The 20,726-nt window shown below is 43.1% G+C and overlaps 1 protein-coding gene across 1 annotated transcript; it reads left to right on the top strand.

The window, feature by feature from the left end:
- The first annotated feature begins 12,815 nt into the window (after positions 1-12,815).
- Positions 12,816-19,580, top strand: LOC148123417 (pregnancy-specific glycoprotein 22-like). The gene is made up of 5 exons (XM_087911385.1): positions 12,816-12,894; positions 14,197-14,556; positions 16,776-17,135; positions 17,906-18,265; positions 19,309-19,580. The coding sequence occupies exons 1-5, from the start codon at positions 12,831-12,833 to the stop codon at positions 19,578-19,580; spliced, it is 1,416 nt and encodes a 471-aa protein (XP_087767511.1). The 5' UTR covers positions 12,816-12,830.
- Positions 19,581-20,726: the final 1,146 nt, after the last annotated feature.

Here is a 20,726-nt window from a genome sequence, read left to right as displayed (position 1 = left end):
AGTGGCAAATGGAAGCTTTATTAAGCATAAGTCGGGTATATATACTGTGGGGCAGAAAGACACCAGCCCCCCATCAGGAACAAGGAAAGAGAAAAATCAGGGGGCCACACCCAAGGTTGGAGAGCAGCTAAACAGAGAAAAGAGGAACCTTTCTTTCTCTGACCCAGGAATCTTGCCTGCAGCAAGAACCTCGCTTGCAGGAGGAATTACCATTACAATAGAGGGAGAGTTCTCTCTAAACTACACCCTTGGGCCATAGGTGAAATTATCATAACAGGAGAGGGCAAGTTCTCTCTATGTACACCCTCAAGCTGGTACAGTGGAACCAGGAAGCAGAATGGCCCTGCATAGCGCCTCGGGGAAAAATGGGGAACGACCTGTGTACCTACAGATGGGCACTGCTGGCTGACAGCATGCTGCAATTCCTTTAAGAGAGAGCTTTCTGATTCAGCAGTAGCAAAAATTAAAACAAAAACAAACAACAACAACAACAAAAAGGGTGTTTTGAAATGGTGGCTTCCTGGGATATGATACCAGCATAAACTCTGGCTCTTTCAGAAGATCAAGCATTTATTTTTATTTTTTCAAAATTAACTTATTTATTTATTTATTTATAAGAATTTCCAATTCCTCCCCTTATCCCAATACTCTCCCGCTCCCCCTCTCCCTCTCCTCCTCCCTTTCCAGTCCCAAGAGCAGTCAGGGTTTCCCGCCCTGTGGGACTTCCAAGTTTCTCCCCCCTCCCTCCAGGTCTAGGAAGGTGAGCATCCAAACAGGCCAGGGTCCCAAAAAGGCAGTCCATGCAGACGAAACAAGACCCAGTGACATTGTCAATGGATTCTCAGTCAGTCCCTATGTCAACCACATTCAGAGAATTCGTTTTGATCACATACTCCTTCAGTCCAAGTCCAGCTGGCCTTGATGAGCTCTCATTCAATCAGTCCCCTTGTATCAGTGGGTGAACTCACCCCTCGCGGTCCTGACTTCCTTTTTCATGTTCTCCCTCCTTCTGTTCTTCATTTGGACCTTGGGGGCTCAGTCCAGTGCTCCAATGTGGGTTTCCGTTTCTATCTCCATGCATAGTCGGATGAAGCTTCCCTCTGGTTCTGCCTTCCTTGCTCACATTCTCCCTCCCTCTGCTTCTCATTGGACCTAAGGAGTTCCATCCAGTGTTCCAATGTGGGTCTCTGTCTCTATCTCCATCCATCACCAGAGGAAGGTTCTATGGTGACATGCAAAATATTCATCAGTATGGTTATGGGCCAAGGCCAGTTCAGGCACCCTCTCTTCTGCTGCCCAGGGAACAATCTGGGGACCTCTCCTTGGGCCTGGGAACCCATCCAGAATCAAGTCTCTTGCAAACCCTAAAATGTCTCCCTTAGTTGAGATATATACTTTCCTGCTTCCATATCCATCCTTCCACCCTCCCCCATCCCATTCCCCCAAGCCATCCCCAACCTCTCCCTCTCCTTTCTCTTCAGAAAATCTTGCTGTAATAACTGGATTCTACATGTAGATGAATGCAAATTTATCACCTTATATATCTAAATGAACAAAACTCAATCTAAGTGGATCAAAGCCTCAATATAAATTCAGTTATACTAAAAATGATAGAAGAGAAAGTGGGAAGTAAACTTGAATGCATTGTGACAGTATGACAGTGACTACTTCCTAAATATAACACAAGAAGCACAAATACTGGAGAGCAACAATTAATAAATGCGACCTCCTGAAATGGACAAGGTTTTGTTAGGAAAAGTACATGGTCAATAAGACAAAACAGATGCCCACAAGATGGGATATGATCCTTATTAAACCACATCATACAGAGGGCTGACCTTCAAAATATATAAAAAAATTAAGAAACTAGACATCAAAATACAAAACGAATTCAATTAAATGTAGGGTAGAGATCTAAACAAAGAATTCTCAACAGAAGAATCTCAAATGGCTGAAAAAATATTTAAGGAATTGCTCAACATCCTTAGCCATCAGGGAAATACAAATCAAAATGACTCTGAGATACCATCTTACACCTGTCAGAATAGTAAAGATCAAAAACACTCTTGACTCCTTATGCTGGAGAGGATATGGAATAAGGGGAACACTCGTCCATTGCTGGTGGGAGTGAATAGTTATACACCACTTTGGAAATCAATTTGGCAGTTTCTCAAAAAAAATGGAATCAATCTACATCAAGACCCAGTGATATCATTTTTGTGTACATATTCAAAGGATGTTCAATTATACCACAATGGCACTTGCTCAACAATGCATTATTTATAATAGCCAGAACCTGGAAACTACCTAGATGCTCTGAAGTCAAAGAATGGATAAAGAAAATATGGTACATTTATACAAGGGAATATTACTCAGTGGCAAAAAACAATGACATCTTGAAATTTGCAGGTAACTGAATGGAACTAGAAAAAGGCATTCTGAGTGAGGTGACCCAGGCCCAGAAAGACAAATATGATATATAGTCAGTTGTAAGTGAATATTAGATGTCAAACAAAGGATAACCATGCTATCATCCACAATCCTAGAGAAATTAGGCAACAAGGAGAACCCTAAGAGCGACATGCATTGATCCCCTTAAGAAGGGAAAAGATAAGATCTCCTGAGAAAATTGGAAGCATGTTAGTAGAGGAAGTGGGGATGGGAAGAAGGAGAAGAACATGAGGGAATGGGATGGTTAAGTTCGGGGAGACATAGAAGGAGAACAAGGAAAGTGATATCTTGAAGAGCTTGCCATTAAGGAGTTAGGGAGAAATCTGGTGGTATGGAAAGTCCCAACAATCAACAAGGATGGCCCCAACAAAGACACTAAAGTGCCTGAACTGGCCTTCGCCTGTGATCAGATTGATGACTACTCTGATTGTCATCTTAGAATCTTCGTCTAGTAACTAATGAAATCAAATGTCGAGATCCACAGCTAAACACTGGGCTGAGCTCTCAGCGTCCAGTCATGAAGAGGGAGGAACAAGAGGGTTAGAGTCACGATGGTGAAAATCACTGAGAGAGCTAACCCACTCTACAAGGAGCTTACTGAGTCTGGACTAATATTTGGGGAATCTGCATAGGACCAAACTAGGCCTTCTGAATGTGGGTGATAATTGTGTGACTTGGGCAATTGTAGGGCCACTGGGAGTGAGATCAAAATGCATTATTTGTACATGAACTGGCTTTCTGAAGTCCATTTCCTATGGAAGGATGTCATGTTCAGCTTCAAAGCAGGAGGTAGGGGCCTGATCATGAAACAACTTGATATGCCAGACTCTGTTGGCTCCCAATGAGAGGCCTTTTCCTTTCTGAGAAGTGGATGGTGGTTGTGGTGGGGAAAGATGAAGAAGAAATGAGAGGAAGGGAGGGAGGAGGAACTGTTGTTTGTATGTAAATGAAGAAAACTAGTAATGATATGAAAATTGAAAAAGATAGTTTCTTTTCATTTAAAAAAATAATAAAAATTGAAAAAGTAAAAACCCGATACTTAGATCATTATGGTGAAATTTACAGAAACAACTGAACCAAGCTTATGTAAACTCATGAACTCTAGACCGACAGGAAGAAAGAAAGAGAGGAAGGAAGGAAGGAAGGAAGGAAGGAAGGAAGGAAGGAAGGAAGAAAGGAAGGAAGGAAGGAAGGAAAAAGAAGGAAAGAAAAAAGAGAAAAATAGAAAAGAAGAAAGGAATTAAGATAAAAGCAACTTGTATTTCAGGAAATGTCTTGATATGGTCCTTGACTGTGCAAGACATCACAGGCCAAGACAATGATGGTTCTGTTTCAAGCTCACATTTAACCCAGAGTCTTCCATTTCCTAAAGAATTCTATGACTCATCCTTTGGATTCGGTGATCCATGCTTCATCTCAGTCACCATAAAACACCTGGGAAGTTTTGTTTATGTTGTGACTCAGTCTTTTCATTTAGTTGAATGAGAGGCCCACTGCTGGTCTCATGTGTAAGGTTTCTGTACTTACACTCATGTGTAAGATTTCTGAGGACTGTTTGTGTGTGCTTCTCAAGTTACTTAGGAAGGCTTATTCTGCTCTATCTGTATGACTTCCTTAAACATCATGGCCTTGAAGGGCATGGCACAGACTCATTAGTGGATATCATCACAGCTAGAGGAACACAACATTTATTTTAGCGCAAGGCAGTCAGTGTTCAGTTAAGTACCAAAGAGATAAGGGGAATATGATTGTAGATACTATGTCTATATTATCAAGCTCTGCAGCTCAGCCCACACATGGCAAAGACTGCTCATTCCACATAAAAACAGAACCACCATCTCTGAGCACTCAAGTCCTCCAGCATCAGTCTGCAATTAATCTTCTGCCAGGTTCAGTAAGTACAAGGATCAGAAGCAAATATTAGAAAGACCAACAATGATTGAATGAGGCCTTTGCAAGGGTCAAAGTTCCCACAACAAGTCATCTCTGTCTGTTATCTTTGCAGCACTGTTACACAAGGCCACTATCAGAATTAACAATCCTAATCTCATTGAAGTTGAGGACAGTAGCCTGGAAGTATTTGTGTTAGTGTCAGAATATAACCAACCTCTTGGGGATAAATGGTCAGAGCCTCTCAGAAGATTATAGGCTGAAACTGTCAACTGGGCTCTCACTTATTCAGTGTGACAACTGACACAGGATCCTGTGAGTGTATAATCTAGAAATGAGTGACTTACACTCAATGTGACCTATTTATCTTGAATGTTAACTGTGAATAATTTCTGTTTCCTCATGGCTATAACTACTTACATACAGAAATATAGAGCTACACTCATCCACTCTTGGGTATTGCAAAAGACCCCCCACAGATAACTTAGGCTCGTTAGGGAATCCTGCTCTAGCAAAAGCACATGCAGCAAAGTTGAGCATTGAGTTAGAAAAGGCAGAGTGGGGACTTCTCCTTCCAGAAAAGCTAAGTGTGATAAAGTCAGGGAACATCTCAGACTCAAGCTCAATTCACACATCATAGTCCATTGGGAATGTTTGTTTGTTATGCCAGCGATTGATTAGGGCTTGTGTATGCTACATGAGTACTCTTCCACTAATCTAAACCCCAGTTCTGGTTAGGATCTGTCCAACTGAGGTAAAAAAAGAAACAGCAGATACTAGAGCCTGCTGTACATGAGGATTTTTTCCATTTCTTTGCAGATATCACATGTGGCTTTATTCAGTATGCTCAGTGTTATTTAGGTGATGGGATAATGTCCATCTCAGATAATCACATGTATCCAGGGTCAAACCTCAAGCTCTTCCACAAAGTTACTTCTTACCTGCACAATACTGTTGGCTTAACAGTGGAGAACCCCAGATATTCTGACGGGAGTTATTTATCCAAAACTTCATTACTAACATTTGTAAATCTTATACCTTTCTTGACTAGAAATCAGGAATTAGTGTATGTAGAACCCAAGTGAAAAAAATTACAGGTCTTGGGTAGCAGATCACTGAAATGACAGTATCGACCTTTGGGTGAATCCTTGGTTTGATATATAGATACAGAAAATAATTCCAAGCCTGTGTCATGGACACAAATACGAATTGTTTTATGAGACTTCAGGTATGTTTCTTTCTTCTCTCCTTACATCTCTGCTATCTCTTGGCATACCTTGGACTTGTATTGGAATGTGAAGGGGGGGCTTCTAGAAGGGAGGAACATCCAAAATAGAGAAACTTTACTTAATGTCAAGTAGATTTTTTTTCTGTCACTAGCTCATGCATTACCCCTTCCATATGTTATCATGGTCTCTATGATCCAGAAGTAATAACTTAGAACTTTTACCCATGCTTATTTATCCTTTTCCACAGGTGTTTCCATTTCCTGTCTTGTTTCAGCTGATAATTGGCTTTTGCTCTGATTCCAATGGAGTCAGAAGAGGCAGGTGATGCATGTACCTTAGAGGACTGTCATAAGTCAGGATGAAACATGTATTGATGATGCTGTTTTTTTTAACTCTACATGATATCTTTTGTGGACAGCAGAGCATCCCTGATATCAGGATCAGGGAAGTGAGAAAAGTGACACTCAGGGTATATGTATTTGAGGTCTATTCTGGCTCAGATTGGCCCAGCATATGTGATGACCATGGCAATCAAAGAGACGTAGTCACTTTGAGAATGGGGAACATCATCTGGAATCTACCTACGAAGGAGGACTTAACAGTTTGAAACAATGTCCTAGTTAACATTAGCTGTCATGTTGAGATTGTCCCAAATGTCTTGTAAACCGTATTGAGGCACAGTCCACACTAGTTAGAAAGACTGGTGAGCAATCTACCTGCCAGCTAAAATGCAACACTCTCCAGATTCTATTTCAAAGAACCTCTCCCAGCAAATAATCTGTATTTGGACAATACAGTCATCTTACCAAAAACAATCTACAGATTCAATGTAATTCCCATCAAAATTCCAACACAATTTCTTTATAAAGCTTCAAAAACAATGTTCAACTCCTTTAGGAAAAACAAAGAAACCCAAGAAAGCTAAAGCAATCCTGTATAATAAAGAAAATACATGAGGTAACACCACTCCTAATTTCATGATCTACTATAGAGCTATAGTAATAAAAATTGTATTGTATTAGTATAAAAACAGACAGGTGGATCATTGGATGGGAAAAGTAGGCAGAGGAACAGGGAATAGATGTTGGAGAGGAAACTGTTGCCAGGGTACCAAAATAAACAATAATACAACAAAAAAATCCACAGAATCTCAATCAAGTTAGGTCAGGCTATATATTTCTGTGAATGTTTGTCTTAATAGTTGATACAGGAGAGTCCAAACCACTGTGTGCAGTATCAATTCTACTTAGGTGGTCCCTGGTTGTATAAGAAACTAGCTAAGGATGAGCCAGAGTCTGAGCCTGCAAATGAGCCAGAAAAGACCATGTTCTTTGCCTTGACTTTCTTCAGCGATACAATGTGACACAGCCTCAGTAGGGAAATGGACTCTCAGATCTCTTCTAAACTGCTCATTTTAATGGTATTATCATGACAGGAAGTAAAAGAAACATAGAACAGTGTATATGGAAGACACATTGGTTTGAAACATTTGATTTGTACTCACCACATTCTGGGTATAGAAGTGGTAGGTCCATGTATGTCTCTCTAAGGCTCCTCATTGTTGTCTTGGTTCTTTCTCTGAGATTGTGAATAGTAGGCTGGTTTTCTTTGCTTTATGTCTAAAAGTAGAAAAAGACAAGATATCCTGAGTAAATTTGGAGCATTGGGACCATGGTAGAGGATAGAAGTAGAGTGGAGAGGAAGGGAGGGGAGCAGAGAAAAATGTAGCTCAATAAAATCAATAAAAAAATTAAAAAGAGAAATGGTAGGATTGGCCAAAAAACATGTGCATCCCCATAACTTAGTGTCCTGTCCTTTATATTACCAGACAGGATTTCTCTGGGCAACCCCAGCTGTCCAGGAACTCATTACTTAGTCCAGGTTGGCTGAATATAAGAGATCAACATGCCTCTTCTTGAGTTTAAAGAGGATTAAAGACATTGAGGATTAAAGACATTTATCACCATTTCTGACTCTGTTCTGTCCTTTTAATCTCAAGAGAAATGTACCAGGACTTTCTGTAGCTAACAAAGTTTCTTCCCTTCTCTCCTGGCGATTCGCAGGGCTGTGTGACCTCCGGCTTCCTGGAGTCTCTGCACCAGCTCTGGCTTGAGGGGATAACTTAGCAAGAACCTGGTTCTCTTTGTTATGGTGATTCCACTTGTATTCAAGGTCTTAGCAGTGGGCCTTTAGCCTGCCTCCCCTGGCTGACCCTGCCCGAGGGGTCGGGAAGCTTTAATCTTCTCCTCCTGCTTCTGGTTGGGAGGAGGCTTTGCCTTTTTGATCCTGGTTGCCCACTGGTATAAATATCTGTCTCGAGTTTAATAAAGTTGCCATTTACTCTTGTAGATGAGCCAGGTCTCTTTGTGTGTGTGTTTTCTTTCCCAACCCTCAGGACAATGTCCCTTCTCGTGGGCCCGAGTTCAGGAAGCGTGCAGCCTGGGTCGGGCGTGGGTATCCATTGGGAAGCGCGGACTCCCACAGATGGCGTCCCTTGAGTGGGCTTGGCTTTGAAGAATTGAAGAGTCGCGTCCTGCTGTCAGTGGATCCAACACGAGAAGCCCAAATAGAGGTGAGGGCCCCCCCACGATCCGGAATCTGGCCAGATTTTGCAGTTTTTGTAACGTGCAGTTGTGCACGGGTGATAAGGGGGTGAACAGGTTGAATAGTTTGATTTTTAGGAATATGGGTGCTGAAAGGTCTGATCCAGAGCTGAAGGCCAGTGAGCAAATCAGCTGCTAAATTTCTTAAAGAGACCAAGCGCCAAGATCAAAGATGACACTGCACTAGAGACTGCTTAGAATTAAACTCAGTCCCTGGCTCTCTCATGCAGGGAACTTTAATTTTTGCCTGAGAGCACAGGCTGGGCGCAGTTAGCTCCCAGCGGGAATCCGTTCCCAAGGCAACAGAGCCAAATGTAGCTGGCTACTAGCAAAGTACATAGCCGAGGCACATATAGGTGCGGACCTTGGGCTGAGAGAGGATTAAAAATATATTTGTAAGTTCTATTAAGAGTTTTTGAGTAACAAAAGAGAAGCTTCACAGAGCTTGTCTTTCAGGGAGACTAGAAAGCTTCCGCAAATGTTTGTATGCAGCTCACAGGACCGCATTGGGTCATTCACTGTGGCTGAGGTTCTGCAAGGTACACTTAGGAGCAGAGAAACAGGCTGCTGTATGGTGCAGGGAGAAGCGCAGGCAGCCGCCAGGCCCTGCCTGTGAGCTGCGGGGCCATTACAGACAGGCCAAGGAGGGTAAACGCAGCGGTGTGCCAGTACACTCAGCCGCGGGTGCAAACTCGTCCGGAAGGCACATCCGCGCTCACCAGACGCAGAAAGGCAGTCGCACGGCTTCCTCGCCCAAGGCAGCCAGTGAGCGGCGGGCTGCAGGTACCTGGAGCAGGGCTATGCCGGTTGTGGCGGTGCCTGAGCAAACAGATAAAAAAGAGAGTGCTAGGCGCCTCGCAAACTCCGGCACCTCCCGGGTGGGGGCTACGGGAGGAAGGCGCAGGGCACACAGCGCGTGGTGCTCGGCTTTTTGGCGGGGCTCGCAGCTTATTGGTGGGCATCTGGGCTGGCTTGGAGGGCTTGCCTGGACAACAGAGGCAGCCCACAAAAAGCGACAATAGCCAGGCCTTGGTGGTGCAAAAAAATAGTTAAAATCCGCCCGCCAAATCTCAGGTGACAGTTTGCAGCCAGAGGGAGCGAGTCTGTGTCCCGCCCCCTGCTGTGCAGCACAGGCAGCTTTGGCGGTTTTTAGTGGAGATTGATAGATTCAAAGGTTTTACAGACCCAAAGAGGTTAGCTAAATCTTGGAATGGTTTGTTGCCTAATTTTCTGTAAATTCAAACTATGCCAGTTCGCATTTCCACCAGTGGTAGAGGAGTTTCTCTTAAGTACAACTTATGAGCAGTATTTGATCTTAATCATGTTTAAGGGATAAGATAAGAGTCAAGAGTTATTTTGATTCACACTTCTCCAATGATTAAAGATGTTATAATTGAGGATTTTAAAAAATGTCTTTCAGTCATTTTAAGTTTGTCTATTGAGAGTTTTCAGTTTAGGTTTGTTACATATATTTTTGTTTTATTAATTGCTCTTGGAGGACTAATTTATGGAGTCCTAATATTTTTTATATGGATTGATGACTGACAAAGATTTCCATATCTGTAGCCAGATATGTCGATCCTATTAATTATTTCTCTAATGTTGGCGGGAGGCAATGTGCCCCCATAAAGGTAGCAATTTTTATAATTCTGTCCAGTTATGTAAGTGCTCATGTACTGGATCAGATAATAATTTTCTGCCCCTGGAAAAGTTCCAGGTGGAACTGATTCTAAAAGATGTTTTGGAGCTGACCATTCAGCCCAGTTCAAGACCTGCTATGATGGTGCAGGCCAATAAAAAATAATGTTTTGAGGTTGACTAATTCAGCCAACATTTAGGCCGGTTGCAGTAACACAGGCCAATAGAATTTGCTCCTTGGAGACAGAGACCTACAGATCTCTGTATGTCCAAGATCTGCTTGGTTGTAGTTTAGATCCTAAACAGCTAAGCACATTGCTCCCAGAGACTGATGAGAGGAGCCAATTCCAATGATGCACGCAGGCAGGATTGGCCTCAACTAGCGTCTGACAAGGTCCGGGTCATGTACTGATGTATATGGTCCAGGCTAGGTTTGATTTGGGGAAGAGGGCGGTTTGCATATTTCCACAGGATGCAGAGCTCCCGATCTGGGTTCCTGAACGTCTGGTGCGGACCGTGAATTCCTCTGTTCAAAAACCTGAGGACGAGGCGAGTTCGAGAGATCCCACGGACACGATGGCAGAGGCGATAGCAGAGTTGACAGATTCCTGAGAGATGATCCAGTGCCTGATTTTACCCCTTTCCCAGCTTTCTGTCTCTCTGTCTGATCTGTCCCTTTTAGCCAAGGCTGCTTGGCCCCCTGAGGGGAAAACACCTACTTCCCCCTGCCCTGATAGCAGCTTTGGATGCTCAAGGCTAAGACCTTGCCAGATACGCGGAATTACCATACTATTCAAATTCGCAATTGGACTTGTAGTCAATCTTTACAACTGGGTGTGAATTTTAACCTCTGCTGGTCACAGGTTAAGATTGTGCTGCTTTTTCTCGGACCCCGGAATACAAAATTGCTAATTGGCTCTAATTTAGTTTAGCTAGTCACATCAGGGGTCCCATTTGCCGGTGCTGCAGCCCTACCCAAGGGCGCTATGCTGAGCCAACGTTTCAGACTTTGTGCAAGCACTGTCTCTTCCAGGAATGCTTATGCATGCTTACGCTGGAGTGTCTTCTCCTGGCCAGTGGCTTCAGGTCCGCCACGGCCTGGCCCTAGTTGGCGTTCGCCCCGGAGTATCTTTCAGCATTAACTGGCTGAACGTGTTGGAGGATGACATTAACCAGAGACGGGTCTAAATCACTGGGCAGACATTTCCAATCTAAGACAGGGAGCATCGGACCTGAGGCGTTATCCTAAGGACGGATCCGGATCTGTTCTCCTGACTACTTCCGGTGATGCCTAAGACAGGTGGTGTCGTCATATTTTATATATAAAAAGGGAGACTTGTAGCTAACAAAGTTTCTTCCCTTCTCTCCTGGCGATTCGCAGGGCTGTGTGACCTCCGGCTTCCTGGAGTCTCTGCACCAGCTCTGGCTTGAGGGGATAACTTAGCAAGAACCTGGTTCTCTTTGTTATGGTGATTCCACTTGTATTCAAGGTCTTAGCAGTGGGCCTTTAGCCTGCCTCCCCTGGCTGACCCTGCCCGAGGGGTCGGGAAGCTTTAATCTTCTCCTCCTGCTTCTGGTTGGGAGGAGGCCTTGCCTTTTTGATCCTGGTTGCCCACTGGTATAAATATCTGTCTTGAGTTTAATAAAGTTGCCATTTACTCTTGTAGATGAGCCAGGTCTCTTTGTGTGTGTGTTTTCTTTCCGAACCCTCAGGACAATGTCCCTTCTCGTGGGCCCGAGTTCAGGAAGCGCGCAGCCTGGGTCGGGCGTGAGTATCCATTGGGAAGCGCGGACTCCCACAACTTTCCTCTGCAATTTCCTATTAAAAGACTCCTGAGAATGCCCTTCCTCTGGATTCATACTACTTCCAACCTTATTTCAGGGCTTTCCAAGACAAATCTGGAATGTTGTCTTAACCCATCCTATGGTAGAAGGAATTAGGAGTACTAAAGTGTATAGTGATCTGGATGGCAGGTCCTGCAACCCACCCATGCTGAATGTACCAAGGAAGTTGACATTTGGAAACTTGACCATGCTTTTGGTAGCCTTAGACATGAGATTGCAACTCTCTCAGTGATCTCCAGGGGTTGAGAGCAGGGTACATGCTCCAGGCTCTGGAAATTGTTTCACTGGGCCATGACCTAGCCAAATGCTTTTTCTCTTTGTCCCTACTAACACTGAATTATGTTACTAGACCCTGCTCTGACCTACTGGTTACTTCCTTTGTGTGAGAACTCCTTTCTGCATGGGGACCATGAAGATCTCTTCCCTCCTTGCATCTCTTGTAAGATAATGCAAGATTGCCAACAAGGAGTCATCTAGAAAAGGGCAAACATGATCAGAAAGGACATGTGTATACCTAACACATAGTGCTAGAATGTTGTTCTGAAACCCTCCATAAAAAGATGGAATCCACAGTCCTTTCAAGGACACACAGGTCATCTCTTCCCCAAGGCTGAGCACAGGAAAAACCTCATACAACTGTTCCTGGGCCTCAGTCCTAGTTCATTAATTTGACTGGTGCATATAGTGATAAACCATTAATCAACATTCCTAGTCATCACTCAGTGGGTCACTTTTCAACTGTCAGAAAGATTTCTGTCAACGTCTTGCAGAGAATAAGTAAACACAGGTTAGCCTGGTTGATCAACTGTGTCTCTGTGACTCAAAGGCACATAAGCATGATACAGACTATTTGGTACTGAAAGACCCAAGGCAAAGACACAGCATATGTCAGCCCTGGGGTGTTTCATTTTTCTCTGAGGGCATGGGGATTCTTATCTGAACTGTTGTCCTATGTGCTGCTTGGAGAAGAAACATAAAGGGGAGTTGAGAAGGATGCAAGACAGCACTGAGAGTAGCAGGGGCTCAAACCCTTCCTCTCACAGTCCATTGGATTCTGGGAAGTGCTCCTGTCTGAGAAAAATCTCAGCCCAGGGAGGAAGAAGAGCAGAGCCTGAGTTCTCTGTCGTACCTGAGGCTTTTCTCCTCAGAGGCAGAACAAGAAGTGAGAAGATTGATGGAGGAGTTCTCTGTACTTCTCCACAAGGCGTGCACACCATGGAAGGGGCTTCTTCTCACAGGTAAGGATACACACTCTCTGAGTTTGTGGGGAGGACAACTCAGAGGCAGGTCAGAGTCTCATGAGGAGAAAAGGATCTTGAGAGGAGACTCATGTTTCTGATCGCCATTATGGTGCAGAAGGTAGAGTTAGGGAAAGAGGCTCAGCGTAGTGAAGTTCTCAGGTGACAGCAATGGTATGAGAAAATCCTCAAACACTCCATATTAACTGTGAATTACATTGGCTGTAATGTTGTGAAGACAGTTCTTCCACAATCATGTCAGATGACCTTCCAAATAGAAATCAAACTGGGGAGGGCTAGAAAAATGTCTTAGTGTGAAAAGATATGAAATCTGAAACCAGTCCTCAGTTCCCATACAGTATATGGAGAGAACAGACTCCTGCAGGATCTATTCTGCCCTCCACATAGGCGTTGTGACATGTACCCACACATGAACACCCTGACACATGTGCTCCGCTCAGATTTGTGGCATATATCTACATATGTACACAAGGAGATACTAGCTTCACAAATACACAAATATATTTACATAAGTAAATCTACAGTTATTTATTACACAGTTGAACAAGATTATTGTCATAATGTCCAAACCTAGGAACAATAAAGAGAAATCCATGGAGACACATTCCTCTTTCCCTCCTTTTTTTTTCCTTTATTCATTTGTGCCTGAGTCTTTTCAGGGAACTGAACCTATCAATAAATTCTAACTATACCTGCCTACAAATCACTGGTTCTAAATGCGTGACGGTGTCTAAATCCTTTAATCCCAGCACTTGGGAGACAGACACAGGTGATCTCTGTGAGTTCAAGTATACCTTAATCTATAGAGTAAGTTTCAGGACAACCAAGTTTGCACAGAGAAATCCTGTCTTAAAAAGCCAAAACAAAAACCAAAATTAAAAACAAAACCAAAATCAACAAAGAAGCAAAAAGCCCTGGTTCTAGTTGACCTAATGCCAGTACATCCAAAAGATGAAGTCATGGCTTTACTAGAATCACAAAAAAAAACCAGAGTAAAAAATCAGAAAGAGAGCACTCTCCAGAGCCTGAGTTCAGAGAGGCAATGATCCTCACACCAAATACTCTATGTGAGGAGATATATGGGACACTGACAGAGGTGACCAGGCAGCCACCTAAGCAAAGAATTCCAAAGAGAATTTACTGACACTCTTAGACATTCTGAGGCAACGTAAGTCATGTTGCTCATGTCTGCAAAGGAAGGTGGGGACACCCATAGTCCCATAACAAATCTAAATGATGAGTACACCTGGTTAACATGATTTTTTCTCAATTCCCTTCTAGCCTCTATTTTAAGCTTCTGGCACATGTCCACGACTGCCCATGAGACCACCGTGTCACTGCCACACCAAGTGGTTGAAGGAGAAAATGTCCTTTTGCTTGTCCACAATCTTCCAGAGAATCTTATAGCCTTTGCCTGGTTCAAAGGGCTAACAAATATGAAGCAAGAAATTGCAGTATATACACTGCACAAGAGTGTAAGTGCACCAGGGCCTATGCACAGTAGTAGAGAGACAGTATATAGTAATGGATCACTGCTGATAGAAAATGTCACCCAGAGAGACACAGGAATCTATACGCTACGAATCTATAATAGAAGTGGAAATATTGCGTCAACAACATCTATATACCTCCACGTGCATGGTAAGTGATTCATTGTGAACTGTGTTTTATTCATTTCACTGAACACATATAGGAGTGTGACTCTCTCTCTCTCTCTCTCTCTCTCTCTCTCTCTGTGTGTGTGTGTGTGTGTGTGTGTGTCTGTGTGACTACCTTTCCTATGCATTGTTTCCCATATTGTGGTTTGAGCATTTACTGTAGGACACATATATTGTAGAACAATGGCAAATAAATTACAATCCCCCATTTGATATCATCTTGCACACAGGTGGATGCATGCTATGAACCAAGGTGTTCATACTAAGAATGTTTCCTTGAGAAAGACATGGAGGAAATATATATTGGTCCTGATTGAGAAAAAGATGGGATCCTTATTGAGCTGTGAGTAAGAGTCTGCCCTGTCTCCAGATCTCTGGCCCAGACTCAGCTCCAGTTATTTATGAAAAGCATTTTATAAGGGTTGGATTTTGACCTCCTGATGGCAGGGAACAGTGATCCTTAGTTATCAGTCTTGTGATGTATGCAATCAGACAGTACACTGTCATGAGAGTCTTGATTAGTCTACATCTCTTGTCAATCTTCTTCAGAAGGGGTACATAACTCAACAAGTGTCCAGGTCATTCACTAACTGTCCTATTGGACATATAAGACTTGTTACATGAAAGTCTTTGTACCCTTGGAGAGGGACCAATGATACAGGTTCTCCTGATAAGTGCTTGTCCTTTGGGTCCAACTCAAGGAATTCCGTCCTGCAGTAAAATGGCTACAGGCTATATTGATCTGACAGCTTCCAAGACATGAGCTGCAGTTCACCAGTGATGTCACGGGAAATCAGGGTCACAGTGTTCTCAGACCTACTGACTGCTTGGTATGTCTGCCACACTGCCAGGAGACCATGTTCTGTTTCCCACTACATGTGTTTCCTTTTGAAAATCCATGGTATCCAAGGGAAATCAAGTAGACAGAGGTCAAAGACCTCTCAGACTGACCATGGAGCACAGGGGCAAACCAACCACAAAGCTTAGCAAACAGAGGAAGTGGGAGCATTGTCTTGAAAATCTTGCACAGGATGAAGGAGTTCACAGTTTTTTTCCAGGAATCAGGTCACTTCCTCCTAAACACCCAAGACGTGAAAGTCATGACACATCCTGGGCCTTTAATCTCTGTCAGAACTCAGTCTGATGGTGACTTCCAGTGAGAACAGTTTTCTTCTTTTCCACAAACATCACTCACACAGTCATTTGGAGTCTCAAAGGCAGTTTTGTCACCTTCCTGTTGGGAATTCCATGTTTTCAGAGCAATGTAAACACAGGGCAGACTGGATGCTCTGGGTTGGTTGTGCAGATTTTCCCTTATTGGTGCTGATTAATCTAGGCCAGGACATAGAAGAATGCAGTTCCATGGTCAACAGCTATTATCATTTGTCAATGTATGGTCATTGTACTTGATTCTCACTTTGTGTTCTAGAGGACAGAAACATAAAGAGATAATGGGGTAGGAACATGAGGCAGGAGTGAAACTGGAAGTGTAGATCAGTTTTTTAAACATAGACCCACTTATAGCCCATGGGACTCTGGGAGGTGCTCCTTCTTGGGGAGAGGTTCAACACATATGAGAAAGAACAGCAGAGATTAGAAGGTGTTGTGGAGCAGAAGTTCTTCAGAGGGATGACAGATCAACATACTCAGACAATGGAGGCCCCCTCTCCACTCTTCTGCAAAGGTTGTATCACATCTCAAGGACTTTTGCTCACAGATGAGGAGACCAGGATTTGACAGTGCATGAAAGGAGAGGACTGACAATTCATGGATCTTATGATATCCCAGTTTGTGTGAACTTGAAATAAAGAAAGTTAGAATGTGAACACAAACAAAATTAGGGGCAACCTCAAGATGAATAGAAAAAGAAAAACAAAAGCCAGAGAGGACAGATTAATAGTCTATAGGGGAATAATTTGGGCAGGCATCACCCAATTCCAATCAATTGCAAATGTGAGCAGGGAACTCATGACATTAAGCAGGGACAATGTTGATGGTTGAAGAGAGAGTCATATACTGAACATAATATAAATGTGGGGACACTGAGAATATAAAGACCATGTGCTGACCTCCACCAAGTAAGACTTGGAGGTGCTCACCCACAAATTTAGGCTGAGCAAGAGACACATTTGCAAAAGACACAGGGCCTCGTCTTAGTTAAGGACAAACATTATTTATATGGATCTCTTTCTTTCCTTCTAGCCTACCTTTGGAAGTGTGGGCGCCTTGCTACCTCTTCTCAGCCCACTATTGAATCATTGCCACCCAGGGTTGCTGAAGGGAGAAGTGTTCTTCTACTTGTTCACAATCCCCCAGAGAATATTGTAGCCTTTATCTGGTTCAAAGGAAAGACTGTGCACAAGAACACTGTGGTTACCCAGTATACACTTGGCATGAAGTCAACTGTGTGGGGACCTGAATATGGTGGCAGAGAGACATTGTACAGTGATGGATCCCTGTTGCTTCATGGTGTCACTCAGAAAGACCACGGATTGTACACCCTACGAATTCTGAGGGCAGATATGAGAAGTGAAGACGCACAGGTGCAACTCCAGGTCCACAGTAAGTGATTCTCTGTGATTGTTCAGTGATGGGTGGGGTTCGACACACCATACTGTCATGGCTGGTCTACTCTTCCTTCCCTTAGCACGGTATCTCCATGTGGAGGTTTGAGCATTTAATGCAGGATACACTGTTAGAGACAAATGGCCATAGATCAGTTTTCATCTTCTGACTCCACCTGCATCAAAGAAGGCCTTGATTTAAAGTAATTCAACCTAAGATATCGGAGTCAGTACAGTCTCCTGGGGCTCTAGACCAGGTAGCCCTGAATCTTGTCGTATTTCCAAGGATATACTAAATTGATCTAGGGAAGCATTTTACCAGTGCTCTACTCGTACCTCCTCTCAAAACTATGCTTCCTATTGATTTGGTCTTCATGTTTGTTAAAACTGTTCTCTTATATCACACAGGACTCCTATCCCAGGGCTTGGAACTGCCTGAAATGGTCTGAATCCTTTTGTATCAACCACAGTACAAAAAATACTATAGTTTTGCCCACAGACCATTCCAGTGATAGCATTTTCAACTGAGGACTTGCTTCGAAACATGACCATAGCTTTTGTTAAGTTGACATAAAACCTGCCAGCCTGGTTCCCAAGACCTTTAAAGATCTATGCCTGCCTTGAAGATCAGACTGCTCCAAGCCATCACACAGGCCCATAATAAAGACTTGTCAGAATGAATCCTTCTGCTCAAAATAGAGGTCAGAATCTTTTCACCAAGCACAATGATCCTCATATGATGACTTTTTTTTCTCTTTTCACTTCCAGGCTCCATTTCACTGTTCTGTGATGCTCTCACTTCTTCCCAACTCATGATCCAATCAGTGCCTCGGTATGCTGCTGAAGGGGAAGGTGTATTTCTACAAGTTCATAATCTTCCAGAAGATGTGAAAGCCTTTTCCTGGTACAAATCAATTTCTAGGACCCAGTTTCACAAAATTGTAGAGTACAGCAGAGCCAAGAATTCCATCACCTGGGAACCTGCACATAGAAGACAAGGGATGGTGTATGAAAATGGATCCCTGATGCTCCAGGATGTCACTGCGGAAGATGCAGGAATGTACACACTATCAGTTTTAAACAAAGTTTCCAAAGTTGAAAGTGCATATGTGGAAGTTTTTGTGAAGAGTAAGTGACTTTCTATGGTCTCCAACTTATGTGTGGCTTATCCTACTTCACATACCAAACTGTCATGATTGGGTTGTTCCTGTTCTCTCCCCCACTGCATTGTGCCCTGCACTAGGGTTTGGGCCCTCACCACAGGACACATATTGAGTAGACAAATAGTAATAAATTAGAACCCCTCACCACTGTTTACCTGCAGAGAGAAGGAACTGTTCTGGGTAAACTTAACATTAGGATATCAGCTATAGCCCAGACACTTGGAATTCTCACTGTGCACATGTCCCCAGAAAGACTCTGTAGGAGTCAAGCAGGCCCTGGTTGATGAAGTTATGGGGTCCTCACAGAGACAACAAGGCAGCCTGAATACAAAACTGCCCTGGTTGAATTCAATGTGCCATTGAGGACCTTTTTGTAAGTGTTTTTGTTTGTTAGATTTCCTGTCAGAGCTGACAGGGAAAAAGACTTTACTTATTGCCCAAGTCATGAGACTGATTGTCCCATAGAGTGGAGGATCAATTGTGTTCTGCCATGACAGTTGTAGTTATGTAGGTCTCCTGCGTATCTCCTTCTCCTGAGGCTCAGTGGGAATTTTTCTGTGCCATTAGCCTATTGTTCTGATGGGCTTATGAGATTTCACAGAACGGTCAAGGCAGCAAGAAAAGAAACAGAAGTCAGCTACTCCAGATTCTTCCTTCTCCTGATGGATTCAGACTAGGGAATTACTTTCTGCAGGTAAATAGAACAGATGCTTCTGATGTCAGCAACTCCCCATCCCAAGTTCATATCATTATTCATAGGTAAGCTTACCTCATTTATGTGACAATGGTCATGCACTGTGTATCATATTACAAGAAAACTGTTATACAGAAACAGCGGCTAAATTAAAGTAACACAGTCCCTGGGGGGCAGATCTGAAGCACAAGATATGCCTATAGTCACAACTCCAAATTCTCCCCCACAAAACCTTTATAAAGTATGAATTTCAGTGAGTCTGGTCAAACTCTTTGAAATTCTGTCATTTGGTACCTTCTTTTGTATTTTCACAGAGAATGTAACACAGCCCTTTGTGCAAGTCACCGACAGAAGAGTCACAGGACGTAGATCAGTGATCTTCACTTGCATTTCACCCGACACTGATGTCTCCATCCGTTGGATCTTCAATAAGAAGAATCTGAAGCTCACAGAGAGGATGACTCTGTCCCCAACAAAGTGTGGACTCAGAATACACACTGTTAGACGCACAGATGTTGGAATGTATCAGTGTGAGGTCTCCAATCAATTCAGTTCAAAGACCAGTACCCCAGTTTTCTGGTCATGATGAGTATGTGACCTTTCCTCTTATCCTGCAGCAGAGTGGGAGTATTGCTTTGTCAATGGGGTATAAAATGGAGAGAAGTTATGTGGTGAAAATGGTTTAGTACTACTCAGGTACAGCCAGCATGGTGACTCACACCTATAAACCCGGGATACACGTGTGTACAAGGGAAGGCCAGGATTTACAGTGAGGCAGTCTTAAAAGAAAATAAAGACATCAATATAGGAAACAAAATTTCAAAGGCCTTAAGATCTTAGATTGTGGTTGAAATATATAGTGATACCTCGAATTCATGGGAACTAGCTTCAGGAACCCTCAAACTGTTGGATGCTCTGAGTCTGCTGGGAAAATGGTGCCGTGTTTGCATTGAGAAAACATCCTCTGATATACTCAAATTTGTCCCCTATTTACCTAATTCATATTATGCCCAATGCTGCATGCACACCATTAATCCATGTGTAGTGAGGAGAATGACAGGATAAGGGTCTGCCCATGTTTCTCTTAGGACATGGCTGGGTTCTAAATAGCTTTGATCCATTGTTTGTTTGATGCACAGATGTAAGTGTCTTTGTGTAAGGGCGGATAATACAGTTTTCATCCTGGAAGAGGCAATTACAGTGGGTTCTTGCACATGATTTTTTTCCTGTTAATATGTATTTCTTTCCCTTTTACCTCTTCTCATATATTACAGCTGAGCACAGTTTTCCCTCCCTCACCTCCCTCAACCTGACTTCCCCTTACACAAGATTCACTTCTTCTCTGTTCCCCTTCAAAAAATTTCCAGATCTCTCAGGGACATCTACAGAATAGTGCCCAGAAAGTTATATAAGACTTGTCACAGTCCCTTATATTATATCTGAGAGAAATAACCCAATAAGAAGAAAAGCGTCCAAAGGGCAGGCAAAAGAGTCAAAGATGTCCCCTACTTCTGCTGTTAAGAGTTGCACAAGGATACTCCTATATATTACCATACTTATATGCAGAGGCTGTAACTCAAACCTGTAGATGTGGATGATACCTTTCTGATGAATTTTAGGGTGAAGGCTGATCTAGTAGTGTAAGAGAATATCATTAGTAATCTTTTCATTTAAATGTTTTTCCAGTCATCTTTGGTTCTTTCTTGAACTTCTGGGCTGTCAAGCCTCTGGT

The sequence above is a fragment of the Myodes glareolus genome, chromosome 1 (genome assembly GCF_982192425.1).
Source record: "Myodes glareolus chromosome 1, mMyoGla1.1, whole genome shotgun sequence".
NCBI lineage: Eukaryota > Metazoa > Chordata > Mammalia > Rodentia > Cricetidae > Myodes > Myodes glareolus.
The sequence above is the reverse complement of the archived record's forward strand: the minus strand, read 5'-3'. Positions and strand labels throughout refer to the sequence as shown.